Source organism: Homarus americanus, unplaced genomic scaffold (assembly GCF_018991925.1).
Source record: "Homarus americanus isolate GMGI-L3 unplaced genomic scaffold, GMGI_Hamer_2.0 scaffold8425, whole genome shotgun sequence".
In the NCBI taxonomy this organism is placed as follows: domain Eukaryota; kingdom Metazoa; phylum Arthropoda; class Malacostraca; order Decapoda; family Nephropidae; genus Homarus; species Homarus americanus.
The window spans coordinates 523,357-543,583 of NW_024742712.1; the positions used below are offsets into that span (position 1 = coordinate 523,357).

Here is a 20,227-nt window from a genome sequence, read left to right on the forward strand (position 1 = left end):
GTACCCGAGCATATACTCTGTGAATAATATACAGGGAATCAAGCTAAGAAGAAATTTCACACATTCATGATTTAATTTACCAGTTCTCAAAACAGTGAATGTTTAATTTAGTAATAAACAAATTTAATGAAAGTAGCAGCGAGAGTGAGAGGTACAGTAAAGTATTATGACTACTGGCCTCCTATGCTGACCTGTTCTGATATAATTTACCCTTACATGGCCTATCCTTTCAAAACCTATTCTGACCCCTCCTGGCCTCCTATACTCTCCTGTTCTGACTTAACCTAGCCTTATCTGACCGGTCCTGACCTAATCTTCCCTAACTTGACCTAACCCAACCCAAGGATTCTATAGTGTAGGAGGATGGCTCACTCCAATGGGCTGCTGTAAGTATCAAAGACTATACAGTTCAGTATATGGAAGATGGGAAAAAGACCCCCTTGACAATGAGTGAAGTTTCATTATTAGCGCAATAGATGGTGCCACTGGTCGACAGAACAATTTATGCTGTGCTTCTGTCAGCTACTTTCCTATCTTTCGTATACAGAATAACCTTTAGGTCTTTTTTCCAAGCATAAACCTAGTGCAGTTGGCGGGTAAAGGGAAGGAGACACATTTCGGTGAATGCAGTGTTTTTTATTGTCTTGTGCACATTATTTTACCGTGCAGCTATTAATGGTTGCAATAACACCAAGAGGAACAGAAACCCGTCTTTCTTCAGATTTGCAAAGGATCTAGAAAGATGAGTCATAAACGTACTCTGTCAATGTCGATTGTGCATTAGATTTTATGAGTTTTTTTAATGCCTTTCGTTAATATCAGAGTATCAATGGGGTATATAAAATGAGCAGGATACTGTTGTATTGTCGAAAATTTAAGAATGTAACTTTTTAGAATCGCCCACGACTTTTTGGACGATATTGATTTTCCTGTACATTTTGATGTGTTTTGATGAATTTCAGATTTATTTCTTGGAGAGACCAGGAAAGGTTAATTTATGTTGCTTTAATTAAATAAGTAAATGTCTAAATAAGTGAATAATGTACAAAGATGGGTGCTTGTAACGGGCAATTGAATACGGGGTCTGTTTCTCACTAACGACGGGGTTTTTTTTTTCACCGCTTATCAGTTTATAAACGTTAGAGTAGTTGGCCTATCCAATGTTCTTACAAGAGGAAACCAGATATGTTTGGTGGGGCCGCCCGCACTCACACTGGATAACACCCTTCCGATGTGTGTCCAAGCCAATAAGGACTCGAACCCATGACACAATGGTGACCTTGGTGGCCTCCCTCCCTCCCTCCCACTGATAACATCATTGACTCTAAGTTTCCAATCAGTCACTAATTCAATTACTTGTCTGGTAATTTTTAGAATCGTACAACCTATAGGATATGTCAGATCTTTTTGGTAACCTTTACGCTATGATAGATCTAAATGAACTTGAGATTTAAATTGAAATAATCTTAACTATATTTATTTTGTGTATGAAAGTGAACGGCCAGTGACATGTCTTCGTCAGTGGTAAGTGATATATATTGCTGGTCATAAGGTATTCGTGGGGAATTCGATTATACTTGATCATACTCTTAAATGGGTAATATATACATGTTTATAATGAAATGATATGTTCAGGTCTTGTATTGGTTTCTTGCACCTCCATGGAAAAAAAACTAACGCCCGTGCTTGTCAACAATGCGTGAGAGTGCCAGTACATGCCCACAGTGCCCACAGTGCCAACAGTGCTTAACAGAGACGTGACCGACCTCCCAAGCGGCTTACAGGCCGATCAGTGGCGGAGAGTATGAAATAAAATAAAATACATCGAATTAAAATAATTGCTGTTAACGTACAGACATAATAAAAAATAGAGGAGTTTACCCTTATAGAGTTCCATTTTCTGTATCGAAACAAAGAAAATGGTCGTAAATAAACAGTTAGGTGAATGAGTTTAAAGGCGGGACTTAAATGACTGAGTGAGGTTAAAGGGGTCACCGTAGTATTAAAGAACATCACTTTAATTAAATGGATAACAATAACAACAACATTAACTAAGGTCATTTGCGCGGGAAACGTGATAGAAGAAAAGTGTCTTAGAATTGTTTTAACTATTGATTCAGAGATAAAATTCTCGAGACTCAGGTAATAATAATAATAATAATAATAATAATAATAATAATAATAATAATAATAATATCATTTACTATATATAGAATGATTATCATGTATACATAGTTAATTCAGGGCAGAGGTATATTAAAGAAATTAACCGTAGCTATAGAAATTTTAACAAAAAGCTCACATAATAGAGCTTTAGTAAAATTTTGCAAAGTGAGTTTTGCGTTTCTGATTATTAATAAAAACAATAAGAATAAATGGAATTCAGAATTATTAGGAACCCTAGTATATTGGTTTGGTTGGGTTAAATTAGGTATATAAGGTTAGGTTAGCTTAAATTTGGTTTGGTTTGGTTAGGATAAGTTAGGTTTGGTCACAATTATTTATGTTGGATTTAGTAAGGCTACTGGGTTAGGTTAGGTTAGGATAAGTTAAGATTTTGTTAGGTTGTGTTAGGTTCCACTCCTGTTTCACAAGTGATGTGTTTCTGTTCCGTTATATCCATTTTTAGGCAAATAAAAACACTGTTATTATGCACATGCACAGTTTATTAGCTTGACAACATGCATAATTTATGTATACGCCTTAATATTATTTGTAAATAACAGTACTAATTGGAGGTAGAATGTTAGCCTATTTGTAATGTCTAATTTTTCACATATTAATCCCAGCTAGTTCATTTGGTTAGTTCTTGTAGTTTGTTTTATAAATGACATGCCAGAAGCTGTACATTCCTCCATACAAATGTTTGCAGATGACACCAAGTTATTTCTGGAAATTAAGATCCATGCAGATTGTGAAGAGCTGCAGAAGGATCTCTGTAAGCTTCAAGAATGGTCAAAGAAATGGCTGCTAAGATTCAATGTCACTAAGTATAAAAGGCTGCACCCGAGATGTACCAATGATAAGAAGGCGCATCATATGTCCCAAAGGGAAGAAGAAACTGCATTAATTGAGACTTAATGTGAAAAGGACCTAGGTGTGTATGTTGACAATGAGCTGAAGCTCTCGGGTCATTGTGAGAAGAAGGTGAATCAGGCAACTAAATTATTAGGTCTTATAAGAAGGTCGTTCAGATGTCTAGTCAGTCCGTCCCTCTTAACGATCTTCAAGAGAAGTGCTTCCCCATCTGGAGTACTGTCACCCCGTCTGGTCCCCAAGATATGCTAGGGACTGTCAGTTGGTTGAAAATGTCCAAAGGAGGGCCACCAGGCTGATGCCAGCACTTCTTCACCTCAGCTACCCAGAGAGATTAGAGCGCCTGCAATTGCCTACTACAGACGGGTAAGGGGGGATCTAATTGAGGTGTATAAACATCTCAAAGGGCACCACTCAGTCGAGTGTCCTTACCTGGAGTTGCGGAAGCTCGCCCCACAAGGGGTCACAGCTCAAGGTTGAAGAAGCCGCAAGTCCAGAAAACTGTGAGGGGTACCTTTTTTGGAGTGAGAGTTGTGAACACCTGGAACAATCTGCCAGTGTTGTGACGGCACCGAGTGTGAGCTCTTTCAAGACCAGACTTGACCAACACTGGGGCAGGTTCAGATACATTCAGTAGCCAGTACATGCCAAAAGTGCGTAACAGTGACGTGACCGATTGCCCAAGCAGTTAACGAACCGATCAGTGGTGAAGAGGATAAAAGTAAAAAAGTAATACAGTAAAAGTAAACTAGTGTTTTTCCTTGCTGCTCCACCATATTACTGTTCAATTCAATACAGGTATATATCAATAACTATCCCTTTAAAGATAAGAAATTGCGAGGGAGTTAAACTGAACATTTGCAATATTTAATTTTGTTCATAATCAGTATATATTGGATATCAAATTTTCCTTTTGTGTGAAAGAACTTGAAGAAATTTTACTTTTACTTTTATCCTCTTAGCCGCTGATCGGCTCGTTAACCGCCTGGATAGTCAGTCACGTCTCTGTTATGCACTGTTGGCATGTACAGTACTGACTACAGAACGTATCTTTACCTGTGCCAGTGATAGTCAAGTTTGGTCTTGAATGAGGTCACGCTCGGTGCCATCACAACACATGCCCAAACTATCTCAGCCTGCCTCTTTGTGGAACTTCACAAATACTCTCAATACCCAGCTGCCCTCTTGGCTCTGCACAGGGCCTCCTGTCTTTGAATGAGTGTCACAATACACATCCACCCAACCATTCTCATTTCAGCTTGCTCAAGTCTACTTATCTGTATATCATCCTCATTAACTGTCCATGCTTCACTCCCATAAAATATCACTCTTTTCACACCAGCCACATACAATACATTCTTCTTTTCACACTGAAGGAAGGTCCTCTTGCCATCAATAAAGGCAGCAGCTCCCTAAACTTTCTCCAGCTACTTCTGATTCTTGCAAATGAGCAGGCTTCAACACCCCCACCGGCACTAACCATGCCACCCAGGTAACAGAATTCATCAACACAGTCCATGGGCATATGCCATATGGTGAGTTTCTCCAGCCTTGCTGTGGGCACATAGTTGTCTACACATACAGAACACTTAGGTCAGCAACATCCTGCAATCTGCCATCTACCATCTACTCCACTACACCTCTTGTGTATTCACCTACACTTGTTGCACATTATTCAGTCATTGCCAACACCTTTTATCCAGACAGCACATGACCATTTTCCACCACAGGTCCCTTACCCACTTCACAAATCAATAATGTACAGTACAGTATTTATATTTTTGCCACATTACTTTCAGGCCTTTTGACTCTATTCCATCATTCATTTATCCACTGCTTCTCCAATATTATCTGCTATCAGCACTAAGTCATTAGCATACAACTCCCAGGGCAGGCCATTCCTGAAGTCCATTGATACTGCCTCCAGCAACATGATAAACAGAAGGGGCCCCAAGACTGACTCCGACTTTCATCTCCAATTCCTCACCATTTACTCTCGCAGAGGTTTCTTAGCCTACATATAATGCCATAACCACTCATACACCCCTAGTTTTTGCACTGCCCACTTTACTACTACTTGTGGTACCATGCTAAATGCCTTCTCTAAAGTCCACAAATATGAAGTACAATTTTCTTCCTTCTCTAAATATTTCTTTAGTAGCTGCTTGGTCATAAACACTTGTTTTGCCCCTGTAGTCTTACCTGGCATAAATCAAAATTGCATTTCGTTTATGTCTACACTCTCCCTTATCAATTTCTCAATCACATTTTCTACAACTTTCATAACCTGATCAAGTAGTTTCAGCCCATGTAGTTGCCGTTCTCTCTTGACAGCTTAAATATCTCAAAAGTAACCCCAGTGAACTCCAACCTATTAATTTAGAAATTTCTGGAATCACTCCTCCTGCATTAGCCAGTGAGGAGGCTCTTTGCCCTCCAGCATGAGTTTTAGGGTTCTATACAAGTTAAGATTCCTAATTGTTAATTTTTATTTGACATTAGTTCTCTTTAAATATGAATGGGCCTATGTATTCCAAATCATGGAACTGGCAGTGCACAGCCTTAACATGGGCCACAAAGTAAATGCCCATAAGGCCACATACAAAAGTTTTGGAAGCATTAGATGAACGACAGTGTATTATTTAACAATTCTTGCAAATCACGTAAAACACAAATATTTGCTTAAAACGTCGAGAAAGATGTTTATTAAACACTGTACAAAACATAGATTTGTTTTTCATAATACAGTGTACTATACTTATATACCAGAAATAAAGGTGAAGCTGCCTTTATAAGTTAGTGTCCTCCACTTGACAACTTAAAGAATGAAACCCACTAAGTCTGGCAAGACTCTTCCCTTGGGGAAATTTCCTGAATGTGTGTCAGCTATACTGAAGCTCTATTACAGTAAATTATGCATTGTGCTGAGACATGGAAGGTCAAATCAGGTGCATTCAGTTAGTATATTCAAAGAGGAGTTTTGGTATACAGTACAGTAATCTTTTACAGAAAATTATTTGGATTACTCTGTTTCGTGAAGATCCTCTTAAAATGTTGTACTCAGGTTTGATCAAGTTCAGGACTTCATATTTGGCATCCCAAATATATTTAACAGTATTAATTATGAATGACCTTCAGGGTTTGGACTCTGTTGCTGCTTTGCATTACAGGGATCAGAGCTTAAGAGCATAATAAGCATTAAACACCTGAGGTTATGGTTGAACAATGATTTTCCCACAGTATTCAGCACTATTGGAGAAAGCTGTGTGGTATAGCTAAATGTTACATTATCAAATGTAAGCCTTTTTATAAGTACCATCTCCTTCCATTTCCAATTTCATTTAAGCTCACCAAGTCTACTAGTGAAGGGCACTAAGGTGTGAATGGAGGATTGATCCTAATGTCGGTTCCATTCTATAACTGAGTAGCAGGAAGTGTGAACTGAGCTTGAAACCATAACAGCTGACAGACAGGTGCAGGCATGCTAGTGGTCCACCACACTTAAACAGCCACCTACTTTTGATGGTGTATCTATGTTTTAAATATCCTGAAATAGCTCCAAGGGAAGATGTAATCAGAAGATACTATATCCAGGCACTTGAGTTGCAGTGGACAGGTGGACACAGTGCTTACCTTCCTGTTCTAAGGGTCACTGGTTCATTCCCAGTCCACCCAGCTGTAAATGGGTAACTTAACTTTACAAGTTGGAGAAGCAAAAGCAATCAAGTACAGTGCCAGTCAGGTTGCCTTCTTGCAGCATAACAATAGGGTTAGTAGAAAGTGCACTGTACTGTATGTACTGTACACTGTCCCAAACAAGGAATCATGTCTATTGAACCCACTTTCACCCAGCTACTAAACCTGCCAGGCTTAGTATGCACATTACTTGAATCGCCCAGCTGCAGGCTCAATTATGAAATGGGAATCCAGGATCAATCCTCCAACTGTCATATTGAAAATAATGTATACAGTGTATATATATAAACTCTTAAAGTGGTAAATCAATCACCTACGACGTAGATGTATGTCACACTTACTTCTAATATTCATTCTATCATACTATATGCATAAAAAAGAGACAGCAGTTAAATACTTGGTAAGTCATGTACACCGAGTACATAATTATAGTGAATTCTGCACATACAGGGTCCTCGCTATTCATACAATCACTATACTTATACTCAGGTATACGTACCACCAAAATTTTGTTGTTTGTATGCCATGCTCAGTTATATGCATACATACACTGTACAGTAAAACCTAAATTTTATGGATTAATGGGGGGGAGAAGTGATGTCCATTACCTGTAGTGCCAGCAGTCCATTAATTCAGGACATTCACATACGATACATTTATTCCATTCCCATACAATCTTATGTAATGACCGTATCTGATAACAACTTATATATTGAGCACCATAATCCCTGATTACAGTACAGTATTTGCGTATTTCATGTTCGCACCTTTGACAATTTGCAATAAAATATAAAATATTAATAATGTACAGTAATTTGAAATATGTGCTAGCAGATAAAATGCCCACTCAAGTTACCATCTACTGTATACTGTATTGCGGGTGGGGAGACTACGCTTTCATCAGCTGGCCGACTGTCTTCATTTGATAAACATTTATTAAATCTTTTAAAACTTATTTAATGAAACATACATTATGGTATTATGAATACAGTATTGAATGTATCTCTAAGAAATGAAACATTAAAGACATACTGTATTTAATGTTCCTACACCAAAAGCAATGAGGATATGGTACAGGCAAAGACCTGTGAGGGATAAAGTATACTGTAGTAAACAATCCCAAAGACACCACTTTTTCTCAATTCAGTAATAATTCCATAATTTCTAAACACTTTTTTAAAAATCAGAAGTCTCCATAAGTCCAAACAACTGTTTTATGGACTACAGTTATTCAGGTTCAAGTCATGTTTGAGCAGTGTACAGTACTGTATACAGTAGTGTGTTAGAAATACTATATGAAGTATACCTGTACCAGTAACTTTTATTTATTAATGTGTTTATTTATTAATGTGTTCTGAACAGATTGTGGAATTTTTAGCTACTTGTTCCTGGCAAGTAACCTTCGAAATTAACTTGCCCTGATATTTTTTGTTATTTCCCCGGACACATTTTAGAGGAAATTTGCTTGCCTGGTTTTCTATGGGAAAAGTTAAATAAACATTTTAAAACATTCAAATTTATTGTATCAACTCAGAGATCACTTGTGTCCATCTAAATGCCTTTTACCCTCACCCTTCTCCATCCTGTGGTGTTTGAAGAACCTGGTCACTTGGTCAATTTTCCTTGCTACTTATTTATGTTATGTTTTCACTTCAATCTGTAACACAACTTTGCTTACACAGCAATCTATGGGCGCTTTTATACAGACTTTCAGGTTAGGGCATAGTGAGAACAGACCAATAGAAATAGGAAAGATCATTTGGGTTTTCTTAGGTCAGGTCATTGTGGGAATAGAAAAGTCAGTGATTAGCATTGCTGTGATATTAGATATGACGCCAGGTCAAGCACAAAGCGCACACATACACAGTCTTTCACTCACTCCTAGCACCTCACTTGTTGACAGATCTCACTGGTAAACATGTATGGGGAGGTGGGGTCACGCAGTAGCTGACAAGAACAGCCCAGTCCCAACCATTGTAAAAATAATCAATAACTTGTAATCAACCAGTGTATTCACTCCCAGTCAATCTTACTTTTTGCCCTGTAGTTTGAGCTTCTCCCCCACCTAGTTATTATATATCATATTTGTATCTCTTATGTTACTTGTATATTATTTGTAAATCAAGAGAACCATTCCCCAATTATGTAACTGTATATTTTCAGCATTCCGGCTGCCATGCTCTTTCAATAAACCGTTAATTATTATTATTATTAAATTCCCATCTGGCAAGTGCCGAGACAGACTGCTGGGCACTCCTAATCTGCACACCCTGTGCACTTTATATGATTAGTACAGTACTGTACTGTACTGTACTGTATGTGTTTCTGTGATTTTAAATAAAGATTAACCAGCAAATGTTACCTAACATGACTGGCTAGGAACCCCCCATATGACATTGATTTTTATGGGATTTTTTTTTATTTATATAAATATTTTGATGGACTTTTAAGAACAGAATCCATATGCATAACGAGGACCCACTGTAGTTATTTCTCATAATCTTTCAATTTTAACCTAAGCATATTTACACAATATGAAAAAAATAATGAGTGCATCAAATACTTAACTCTAATATATAATCTATCAACGGGAGTACTGTAATAACTAATTTCATACTCAACAGTTAAGACAACAACATGCTGCTGTCTACCCTGCAGCTACCTCAGTAATACACAAGTCAAAGTCTTTATTTTGTTAACCCAATACAGTACTGTACAGTGAAACCTCCGTATAACATACTTCTCTCTCCATGTAATCCATTTGATGGGGGTTTCACATCTAACAGACCCTCAATATAAGGGATTTTCCTCTATACGCCATATATAGTCCATTAGATGGGGGTTTCACTTCTAACAGACCCTTGATATAATGGACTTTCCTCTCCATCTGTTAAATAGAGGTTTCACTGTACATACCGGTAAGTCTAGTAACATACCCACAAGATAAAATTTCAGTAACTGAGAGAGTTAAGAAATATTGTTTGATATCCAACCATTGAGTTTGTTTTGAGGTAAATGTTCAATGTGCAGCGTGATAACCTCGAGACAACTATCAAATAACTTGCCGATAAAACATGTACTTGTACAGGCTGTTCATTTCAGGTAATTAAATAATGTTTGGGGAGAACATATGGTACCAACAGGTAATAAAGAATTTTATGATGGTTCCACTAAAACCAACACAAAATTAGTAAGATTAGTTATAAAAAAAAAATGAAAATCAAATGTAAAAAATAATTATTATTAAAGGCAAACTCATTTTCATTACTACTAACAGATCACATGTAACATATACTGAAAAATATTTTTAAACTTTATTTAGTACAATATTTTAAAAACAACAAATATATTCTATTAAAATTATTTCTTCCATTCCAAATTTTGCTTAGTACAGTAGTACAGTATGGTATCTTCTAATATGTAAAAAAAAAAAAAAAGGAATGGGCCCAAAGTTTTACCATTACACTAATATTCAGCAACATGAAATAATATTGTTATCTTTCTCTTTCCTGCACACATTTATATATTCCTGAATTCATTACATAGTTCATGCTCCTCCATGTACTAATGATCTAATTCCTCCCATCACTTACTGCATTACAGCTACTAACAAGTGTCATTAAAAAGATTCATTAGCTCCAGGACCCCACCACAAGATACCTATCCTAAACACTGTAGCACAAGTACCCATGGACAACTGGCTATAGCAATAACTCCCAACTTATGGAGAGAAAATATTGATTATTGAAAACATCATAGATACTACAGTAAATTTATATTTATGTAACAAGCTTAAGTGAAATCCTCTGCTATCTGTTTGAGTTATGAGTTAACACACTCACAACCCAGGCAACATATTGATAGCAGTGAGGGACAAGTTTTTGCCAATAAATGTGGATACATCCCCTAATGAGCTGCTGCAATGTCCAAGTGGCCTTAATTCTAGAGAATAAAGTTGTAAAGTACCGTACTAATTATTGAATTTGTCTGATATTAAATGAGATCTATATACTACCATGCTGGTTAAACTCAACTGCTCTTTGTTCATGGTTTTATGCTCAGAAGTGGGTGAAAAAAATGGTGAGTGAACATTTGGGCCACGGTTAGGTTAGATTAAGTCCTAATCACCCTGTTCCAAACCAAATGTCCATGACCCAAACGTCCTACATTTACCAAAAACACATACAGGGACTCCTGCCTTTTCTATATCTCTGTGGAGTTGTAGGGGAAACAAAGTCATTTGTAATCTTTTCCTACTTTGTAAAATATCCAGAAACATCTTCTTTCACTTGTTCATCCTACAAATTTTTCTTTACCTTAAACCTGCCACTTTTCAATATCATATACAATTTTTAATTAATTTATAGCTACCCAAAGTAAGTGCATGGGACATTTATACTCCTTGTGTATGGTGTCTCCACTGAGCTGAATAAAATCGTCTGGCATTAGTCAAATAAAATATTAAAACAGGCGTCATAGTGTACTAACCTCTTGTGTATGGGTTTCTCTCTTAGTCAAATAAAATCGTCTGGTGTTAGCCAAATTAAATAATAAAAGTGGTATTCTCAAACCTGCATCGTATCATTCATTAACAAACCAATACTACACCTTTCATTCTAACCAATACTACACTGCACCATTCATTATCAACCTAAACTATAATGTACTATTCATGACTAATTTTTACTCACTACCAATCTACATTATAAAATTCTTTCCTAAATTGTACCAGATCATCCATTACTTCAAAAGATACTACATATCCTAGGCACCAAGCAATGTACAGATTTGGGATATTTTTGGATTGCAGAAATAACGACCACAGAATACGGTATCAATATACTGTATCTTAACTATGAAAAAATTTCTCACCACTCATAATGCACCTTAAAGTTATGTAACCACCCAGCTATAAATAAGTTAAAAGGTTTATTTATTTTAAATTATTGGTGAAACTGTTTGGCCTCTTCGCATAAAAGTAGCCTAGGAATGAGTACAACTTCAAACTAACATTGTTTAAATCACATCAATAATATTAGGAACAATATGGTATGCTTCCTCTTCACATTGCAACTCACCACTAACACTTGAATGCTCTTTGGATACAATTATAAGGGCAGAATTAAAGAAAATTAATCACAAATAACTGACAAAAATGCAGGGAACATTACTGCCAGATGTTCGGGTAGCAAGAACAGTGACTAAGAAGTGGTATGGGCTACAACCTGTAAACATAAGCCGATTTTCCTCAAGGGACAAAATATTACAAATGTGCATCTTTCATAACTCTGTCTTCCTATAGCTTTGTTATCCTACAGCTTTGTTCTCCTATAGCTTTATTCTCCTGTACCTTTGTTCTCTTATAACTTTGTTTTCCTATAGCTTTGTTTCATAAATACCTCCTCACAAACAACATTAATGAGTCATATGATCTACAACACTCTCCCACCCACCCACCACTATTAAAACCTCATGCACCATCTCAATTAACTACACCAAGAGCAACCAAAAACTGTTTCAAGATAACTTCAGGATTATTTTATTTACCTCACCATTGCCATGAGAATTAGTATATCACTATGATCTAGGATGAAAGAAAATTCCTGCTTATACATTAGTTTCACATCATGACTACCTTTTTAATTTAACCTGTATAGATCAGGGGCACCAATGGAAACTATAGTAGTGAGAAAGTAAGAGTTACTGTATCCAAAATTTTGAAGTTATAGATATGTACTCTACTTGTACTTTACTGTACAGTTTACTACCAAAATACATATATCTATTTACCGTACAGTATATACTGTACAAAATGACTTTCTACCACTAGCCATCTGAACAGAAAAACAAAGCATATTTTTCAGAGACATATACAACAGTATACAGTATAATGTATGTATGTGTGTATTCTGAAAGGTTCTTACTAGACACAACCATTTGATTCCTGACAGAGAATTCAACTATTCAGGTAATTCATGTAATTACACTATAATAACTTGTACAGTATCAACATACACTGGAACCCCCATATAAAGGACGTATCTCTCCATATCCGTAATCTGTTAGATGGGGGGTTTCACATCTAACGGACCTCGATATAACAGACTTCTCTCTTCATATAGTTCGTTAAATAGAGGTTTCACTGTATACCTGAAACAACAAACTTTACCAACAGGGATGAGGATAATTATAAAATAATTCCTGACACTCTGATATACACTCTACAGACATTCAATAAATATAAAAGGCATCGTTTCTTACTTCACTAAAATAAAGGCACTAACATCATAAGTTGTGCAGCTAAAATTTGTTCATCTGCCTCCATCATGCCAGTCACCAGCACGATGGAACAAATCTCAACAGTATATAACTCACAGGTTTTTCTCTATAATGATTAGTATAATTGGTATCATCATTAAATTATATAACTAAAATAATTGTTAATGGGCAGAGTGAGGAAAACATGGCATTAGACTCTACAGACCTAAAAGTCTGTTTGCTCTAAGAATATCTCCATCATAAGTATACATCAAGACTCAATCATATCCACCCAAAAAAGTAACGTCAAAATTTAGAGAAGTGAAGAAAAAAAATATATACAGTATTGATGACATAAATTAAAATCATTAACCTGAAAAATTAGAGCACCATTGGGGGAAACTATATAAAGTCATCCTACAGCTTGTCATGTCATATATCAGTCCTATACATCACGCAGCTACGAGAGAGGACCTTGCTTCCTCGTCATTTTTATCGAGAGGATCGTGCCAGTTTAACATGTTGATATTAAAAAAAGCATAAAATAAGAGTAAAATGTCAATGTACAGTACAGTAAATAATCTCTTATACTATGAATTTGTAAAATGAATGTTCATTACGGTAATTCATTTCTTTTATAAATATTTTTTCTGTATTATTTCATTGACGAAACAATAAACCACATACTGTAATTTATTTGTATTGTTTCCTATGGTTAGTCATCCTTTATGCAGCTAATATTTAATTTAAGGTTAATTGATTAAATGTGAATTCTTCTTTCTATATATAAAACACTGTCCGAGCACCGCTATATCAATGAAGATCTGTAGACAACCACAAATGAAGAACTGGAGAGGAGCCGACCGCAAGAAGAAGTAGATCGTCTTAAACGTGTCGCCCATCAACCACATCAGCACCATCTGTCGGCTGTAGAGAGAAAAACATTAAGAATGCCAAATAATCTTCATAAAATTTAGAAATTAATTACAGTACAGGTAGTTCTGCTATAACGCGATAATTGTGTTCTTGTAAAATATCGTGTTATAGAAAATCGCGTAATAGAAATAACAGGGCTTATGGAGAAAATAGGGTTAGGTGCAGATTACTCGAAATCGAAAAAATTTAGTAGTTAGCCTAACACAAAGGATAGCACAGTCTAAATAAATGTTACATTCATATCTAATAATGAAATCATACAGTAAATTTAACACTTTACCTTGAAAAAATATGAATGTAACTTGATGGGGAGAAGGGTGATTTTGAGGTTGATAACATCAAGCTTCTCTTCAAGTGTTATATCCTTTCTTTTACGATAATCACCGGGAATTCTATCATCAGAATGCTTTTTGGAGATATTCTTCTTTACCATATTCACAGTTAATACCACAAAATTGGAGAAATAGTAAGCAAAAATCGCGTTATAGCAAACAAGCGATCGCGTTATACAAATATTGTTCCGAATTCATAAATCGCGTTAGAGCAAATTCGCGTTATCAAAACACGCGTTATAGCAGAACTCACTGTACAGTATTTCATAAGACGGTTGCTCTGAGTAAACGTCAATGAAGTGTTAGTCTTTTAAAACACTTTGGAATTAACCACTTCTTTAAAATACGAACTTGATACACAAGATGAACACCTTTGCCCAGAATACTGTACAGCATAGTCTGGATTTACGCGGTTTTTGTTTAAGCGTTTGGTCATTTACGCGGTGCCTTGCCAGAATGAAATGTTTTAATTACGCAGTAAATTTGGTCATTTACACGGCGAGCGGCTGGAGAGGTGCAGACAAGCAGCGCCATTTTTTACTCACGCGGTCCATTCTTGACCATATGCGGGAAGCGGAGCGGTGAGGGATGCGCATTAGGTCGCCCTTACGTTATCGCTGACGTCATATGATGTATTAGACTGTGATTGGGCCACGCATCCTTACCACCCACACATTCCCTCCACCGCTAGCTGTGATTGGTCTAATGTAACATGACGTGCCCTGCCACCAGAAGTCGCTGACCTAGCTGGACCAGTCTCATTGTTCTCAGTCCGCGTATACAGTTCTCTCTTGTGCCCGCTATTCCCCTCACAATGGCTTCCGCTGGACCCCCACCCCCCGAGAAAAACCTTGAATTACCTGGACCAAGCCATGATTATGTGAAGGAAATCATCGAGTTGGGGGAGAAAATTAAGCTCATCCTTGACAACGACCCAGACAAGCATCGGAATGAAGAGTCTAATAACCATCTGATGAAAGTTATGGAGCCGTATATCTAGATCTATCTCGACAACATCAATGCTAGTGGTCAACGTAGTATTAAGGACTTCTTCGCCCACAACCCACCACAACCACAGCCAGCCCAAGTCAGTGATAGTGATAGTGACAGTGAGGATATGGACTTTAAGGGGTTTGTCTGGGAGGCCCTGCAAACCTCTACGAGTAGTGAAAGTGATTCACCGGAGGGCAACTAATCTGCCCTCTGCCTCGGAACCAGCCGCCATCCACGTGTGCCGACCCATCTTTTCTACTAACGTAAGCGTTAAAAAACCTAATATTATTGATATTTCTCTTAAACATTAATTGTGTGTGCATACCATCATAAAATTAAGATGTTATTTTTACAAGATACGTATTGTGTCGGAAAAAGTGGAGTTTGGGGGTCGGCCCAGTCTCTATTTCAATTAATCCCATATGTTCTGTTATTTCGTTTACGCGTTTCTTGTTTTACGCGGACCACCATGGGTTCAATTGACCGTGTAAATGCAGACTATACTGTACTATACTCCATTACTTATGTTATGAAGAAATATTCTACTACAGTAAATATATACAGTACTAAACTACATATGCCTTTGTGGTCAGTAAGCTGTAATAGCATTAGTTATTTGCTGAATATCCTTAAATCAATTTCATCCATATTCCAATATTAATTCCTTACTTCCTGTGAGTTTTTATCGTTGATATATGGCAATTTCCTGTTATTCTGCAGCTAGTAAAGTCATTCAGCATGCTAGATTTTAATTCCAAGATAAAGTGTTTTTATCCCCAGAAAACCCAAACCCTAGTGTCAATTTGTCATATTATATCAAAATTTTTAATTATTTTAACACCTTAACATACCGATTAAGAAATTGGGTCATAAAGGTGCAATATTGGTTACTGTACTACACACACAAATGGCCAGTAAAATAATTTTGCCCATCTTTTCAACACAAATAACATACTTTTTGTAAATAATAAATACTTATTTTTAACCCCTAAAGTATACAAATCGCTCCCAGTGCTGTACCTCTCAGACACAGATCCAAAGTGGGGTACAGGTGTTTCTACAGTGGAGCACAGGTACATCCTATAGATACAGTTTTCTGGCTCATTTTTTTTGCATTTTAGTATACAGAAGGAAATTAATAATAATTGTTTTATGGGCTTAAAAAACATAATAATCAGTTACCTCATTCCAAAAGTTGATTTGGACACAAAGTTCTTATAAAACTGTGGAACAGCTAGCATGGCCTCTGTTAGTACCGACACGAATCCTGCCGTCTCCACAAAGACGATGGAATCAATGAACACATACATCAGAAGACATCCCATGGTGGAGAAAGTCATCATAAACTCCACATATGACTGCACATCAGTCCATTCCCAAAAATAATCATAATCAAAATCTGAAATATTATTCACAAATTACCATTTGAAAAAAATGGTATAAGCATAGCAAAAATTACACTGTAGCTCTGGGAGGGATGAAACTCTTGGATTTGTTGAGAACACTTACTGTAAAACATACAGTACTGTACCACACTCCACCTACTGTAGTACTGTGAATAATATGAAGTCCTAAATTGTAAATTTTCTGAATTTATGATGCAAGTAGGATGACTCCCACATACCTATCATAGAAATAAAATTAATGCAGTTACAGTATAATAAAACTAATAAGTACAATTAAAACTGAAAAAGTATGAGATATGGTAATGAGTGAAGGTAGTATATAGAAATAAACTATTGAGGGAATTCTTTAAAGTAAATTGTTAAAAGGATTATTAGAAACAAACAGTACATGTTAAATATGATTACAGCTTAGTTCTTAACCATGAAGTTTCAATCTTACAGGATTGAATGTTGAAAAAAATTATTCTTTAACCCTTTGGGAATTTGGGAGGGGGGGGAGGGGAGGGGAGGGGGGTGCCATAGATTCAAGGTTGATGAGAGGAGGCTGCAGCTCCTTAAAGGTTAAAAACCACTAAATTACAGAAACTAGACAATCACTGAAGGTGTTGTATACTCGGGGCCAAATCAAAGGCAGAGCAAACTGGTAGATTGTGTTCCAGGCCAGTTGGCAAGTTGTTTTATTATTGTGAGTTATTCCTTGACACTTGGTAATACAGTTCTTTAACTCAGATTGTGGTTGTGTTATGGCTTCTATACCTTCAACAAATTCACACCTTGGTGACCTTAGGTCCAGCCATCCTCAAACATGAGGGGCAACCATTATTATACTACAGTAGACCCCCAATGTAACGCAATTTGGTACGATTTTGATATAACGTTGCACCCTATAGTACACCCAGTTTTGCAAGATAATTTTATGTTCCACTGCCATGTTACATTGAGGATCTACTGCATTACCAACTCCGCAAAAAAAAAATTATACTGTACTGTGTATTATCTTACCAGTAAATACATGTTCCTTTCCATGCACAAGCTGCCCTTTGTTACGAATAGAAACACAAAGTGAGATAATCATCATCATGGCTATATTCATGATAATGCTCTGGAAAAGCAATGGCAGCTCAAACCAATGGCCAAACCTGAAAAAAAGTATTTGAAAATAAATTCTTAACAAAAAGATATGAATAACCTCGCACTTAGTTTAGTTTTATTCCGTAAAGTCACCTTATAAGTATACATTGATTCAGCACGTGTATAGATAATGCATACACAATATAAATACAGGTACATAGTGCATGTATAAAAAATTTCACTATGTACTTTAACCCTTTCACAGCAGGAGGTCAACCTAGGCTAAATAAAATTGTTTGGCAGTAGCCAGAATAAAATGGCAAGTGCGTCAAATGCGGCAAAAGGGTTAAGCAGTCTCAACATATTATTTTCTCTCCCATTTCTAGTGAGTATTAAATTATATTTATTTAATAAATTTTATATTTCCATGCATAGATATGGCTTTGTTGAACTTGTTTTGTTATTGAATAAATAATAAGATATTAAAAGTAAAAAACATTTGCTCATGGCTGTCTCTCTGCTAGCTGCCATGACCAGCTGTTTTGTTAATGTCTGGTGCGATTGATTTGTAATTTCTTAACATGAGTCTTGTTCAGATTCATGGTTATAAGTGAGGTAAGTTGGATACCAAAAATTGTGGAAATGTGGACAGATAAAGGTTATTATTGTACTGTACTATAAAGGCTTTCACACACACTCACATGGTAGAACCTAAAAACTTATATTTCTAGACCTTATACAGGCATCCCTCACTTTCTAAATGGGTCAACTTTTTTGAAAGCCATTTGGTTATTTAATTTTCCAGATAGTGATTAATAAAATAAATAGGGTTCAGGGTTTATTCTTGTGCTTTACACAATTAATAGAACATTATTTAAAGTGTTATACCTAAAAAAATTATAATCTAAATAAAATATGTATACTATTTAGTGTATACAGTTGGTACAGTACATTACCTTACAAGGGGCTTTCCCTCCTCTGTGATGCTTCATTATATCAAGTTTAGTGTCAAGCATCACAGGTTTGTGGGGTCTCTTGGTGATGGTGGAGGTAGCAAAGGAATTACCACTAAGCTTGGATGTTACTGTGTATACATTCACGAAAGGATTGTATAAATACTGGTACACATGGATAAAGAGAGAATTTCACTTGAAGCAAACACAGAGCAACCGGAGTGTGGGGGGTGGGTGCAGGAGGGGTGACCATGTGCCTTGAGTAAGAGTACGTTCCTGCACATATGATGGAGGAAAATAGTTACCCAGTTGACTCCAGGGCCACACCTAGCATGCAATTTTAATTTTCGTTTGCACCAACATTTGGATTAGTGAATGTCACCTATGGATAGCAAGGTGAGCTGTAAGCATAGTATATTTGGATAAGCGAATATTTGGATAAAGATTATTTGGATAGCGAGGGATACCTTACAATAATATGACACATTTTTACATTGAAAACTTACCAAAACAATATTCTAAGAGTATTGGCAATTAAGAGAACAAGGCACACATAGAGTGAGAATCCCTCGGGATTCTCCGTCCGCTTTATCTCTAGGTACTGTGGGATGTATGGCACCACACCCCCGACCATCATGGCCAAGGCTGAAGTTCCACTTAATCCCCATGTTAGGGTGTCCAGCCAACCCTCCTCTGACATGATTGATCTGAAACAAAAGTCTTAATTACAGTCCTGTACATCAAGCTTCCAGCCATGCTCAACCAACTGACATCAACAGGAAAATCCAGCCTAATAAATTTACCGAAGGAAATTAAACTCATCACACAGATATTACAATATTGAAGGATTAAAGGGGAGGAGGTGATCCCACATACAAGTGGTTAAGGTAAGAAAGAAATTATCTTCCATAGAATTTTTTTAATAAACTTAGTAGTTAATGCAGCAAGTTGTTCCAAAGTATTGTCAATTATTGTTCAGGAGAGAGAGAATTTATAAAACTGGCATTACTAGAAACATAATCCTTGTGTATTTTTTTCGACTTTTCCTTAAGTTAAGAAATCAATTATCTTCTTTAGTAAAATGTCCGTAAGTTATTAGTTCATAAATAAAAAAATAAATAAAGATATAATTCCATCTTGGTGAAATAACCCAAAACTGTGATACTACAACAAATGTCTCCTCATTCCTATTAACTATTATGACACAAGTGGAATAACTGTTTTTCACATCTACTAAGAATAAAATAACCGTTATATACATACTTTATAGGTGTAAGTGTCATTGAGTACTGTAAAGGATTAAACTTGACTACTATGACACACTGACAGCCACGTAAGATAATGACAGCTGACAATTTGATAACATCCTTCACCTGTCTACCTGAGAGCCGTAATACTGAATTAATACAAAATAATTCTGTAGTTATGAAGGCTTACCATATAATAAATGGCCGGTTACTCATCATGTTGTAGATAAGGAAGGAAGACACAGGAGAGGGATGCTATCAGCTGGTGTGTGTTGACAGTAATGGACATCTGCTATATA

The 20,227-nt window shown here is 36.4% G+C and overlaps 1 protein-coding gene across 3 annotated transcripts; it reads right to left on the reverse strand.

Annotated features, from left to right (window-relative positions):
* Positions 1–10,034: 10,034 nt before the first annotated feature.
* Positions 10,035–20,220, reverse strand: LOC121876994 (solute carrier family 66 member 2-like). Of its 3 annotated transcripts, none has more exons than XM_042382581.1 (5): positions 20,119–20,220; positions 19,188–19,388; positions 17,660–17,796; positions 16,434–16,650; positions 10,035–13,917 (listed from the first exon to the last, which is right to left on the reverse strand). In XM_042382581.1, the coding sequence occupies exons 2-5, from the start codon at positions 19,379–19,381 to the stop codon at positions 13,743–13,745; spliced, it is 723 nt and encodes a 240-aa protein (XP_042238515.1). In that variant the 5' UTR covers positions 19,382–19,388; positions 20,119–20,220; the 3' UTR covers positions 10,035–13,742. The 3 variants fall into 3 exon arrangements, with proteins under 3 accessions (XP_042238515.1, XP_042238516.1, XP_042238514.1); XM_042382582.1 differs by lacking the exon at positions 20,119–20,220 and adding an exon at positions 19,945–20,057 and having other exon boundaries at positions 16,434–16,518; XM_042382580.1 differs by lacking the exon at positions 20,119–20,220 and adding an exon at positions 19,945–20,056.
* Between the last annotated feature and the right edge of the window lie 7 nt (positions 20,221–20,227).

Coding starts and splice junctions, on each gene's coding strand:
- LOC121876994 (XM_042382580.1), bottom strand. CDS start 19,964: ATGACACTTACACCTATAAA. Junction 19,389..19,944: donor ATGACACTTACACCTATAAA/GTATGTATATAA, acceptor CTTTTGTTTCAG/ATCAATCATGTCAGAGGAGG. Junction 16,651..17,659: donor AAAGGAACATGTATTTACTG/GTAAGATAATAC, acceptor ATAATATTTCAG/ATTTTGATTATGATTATTTT.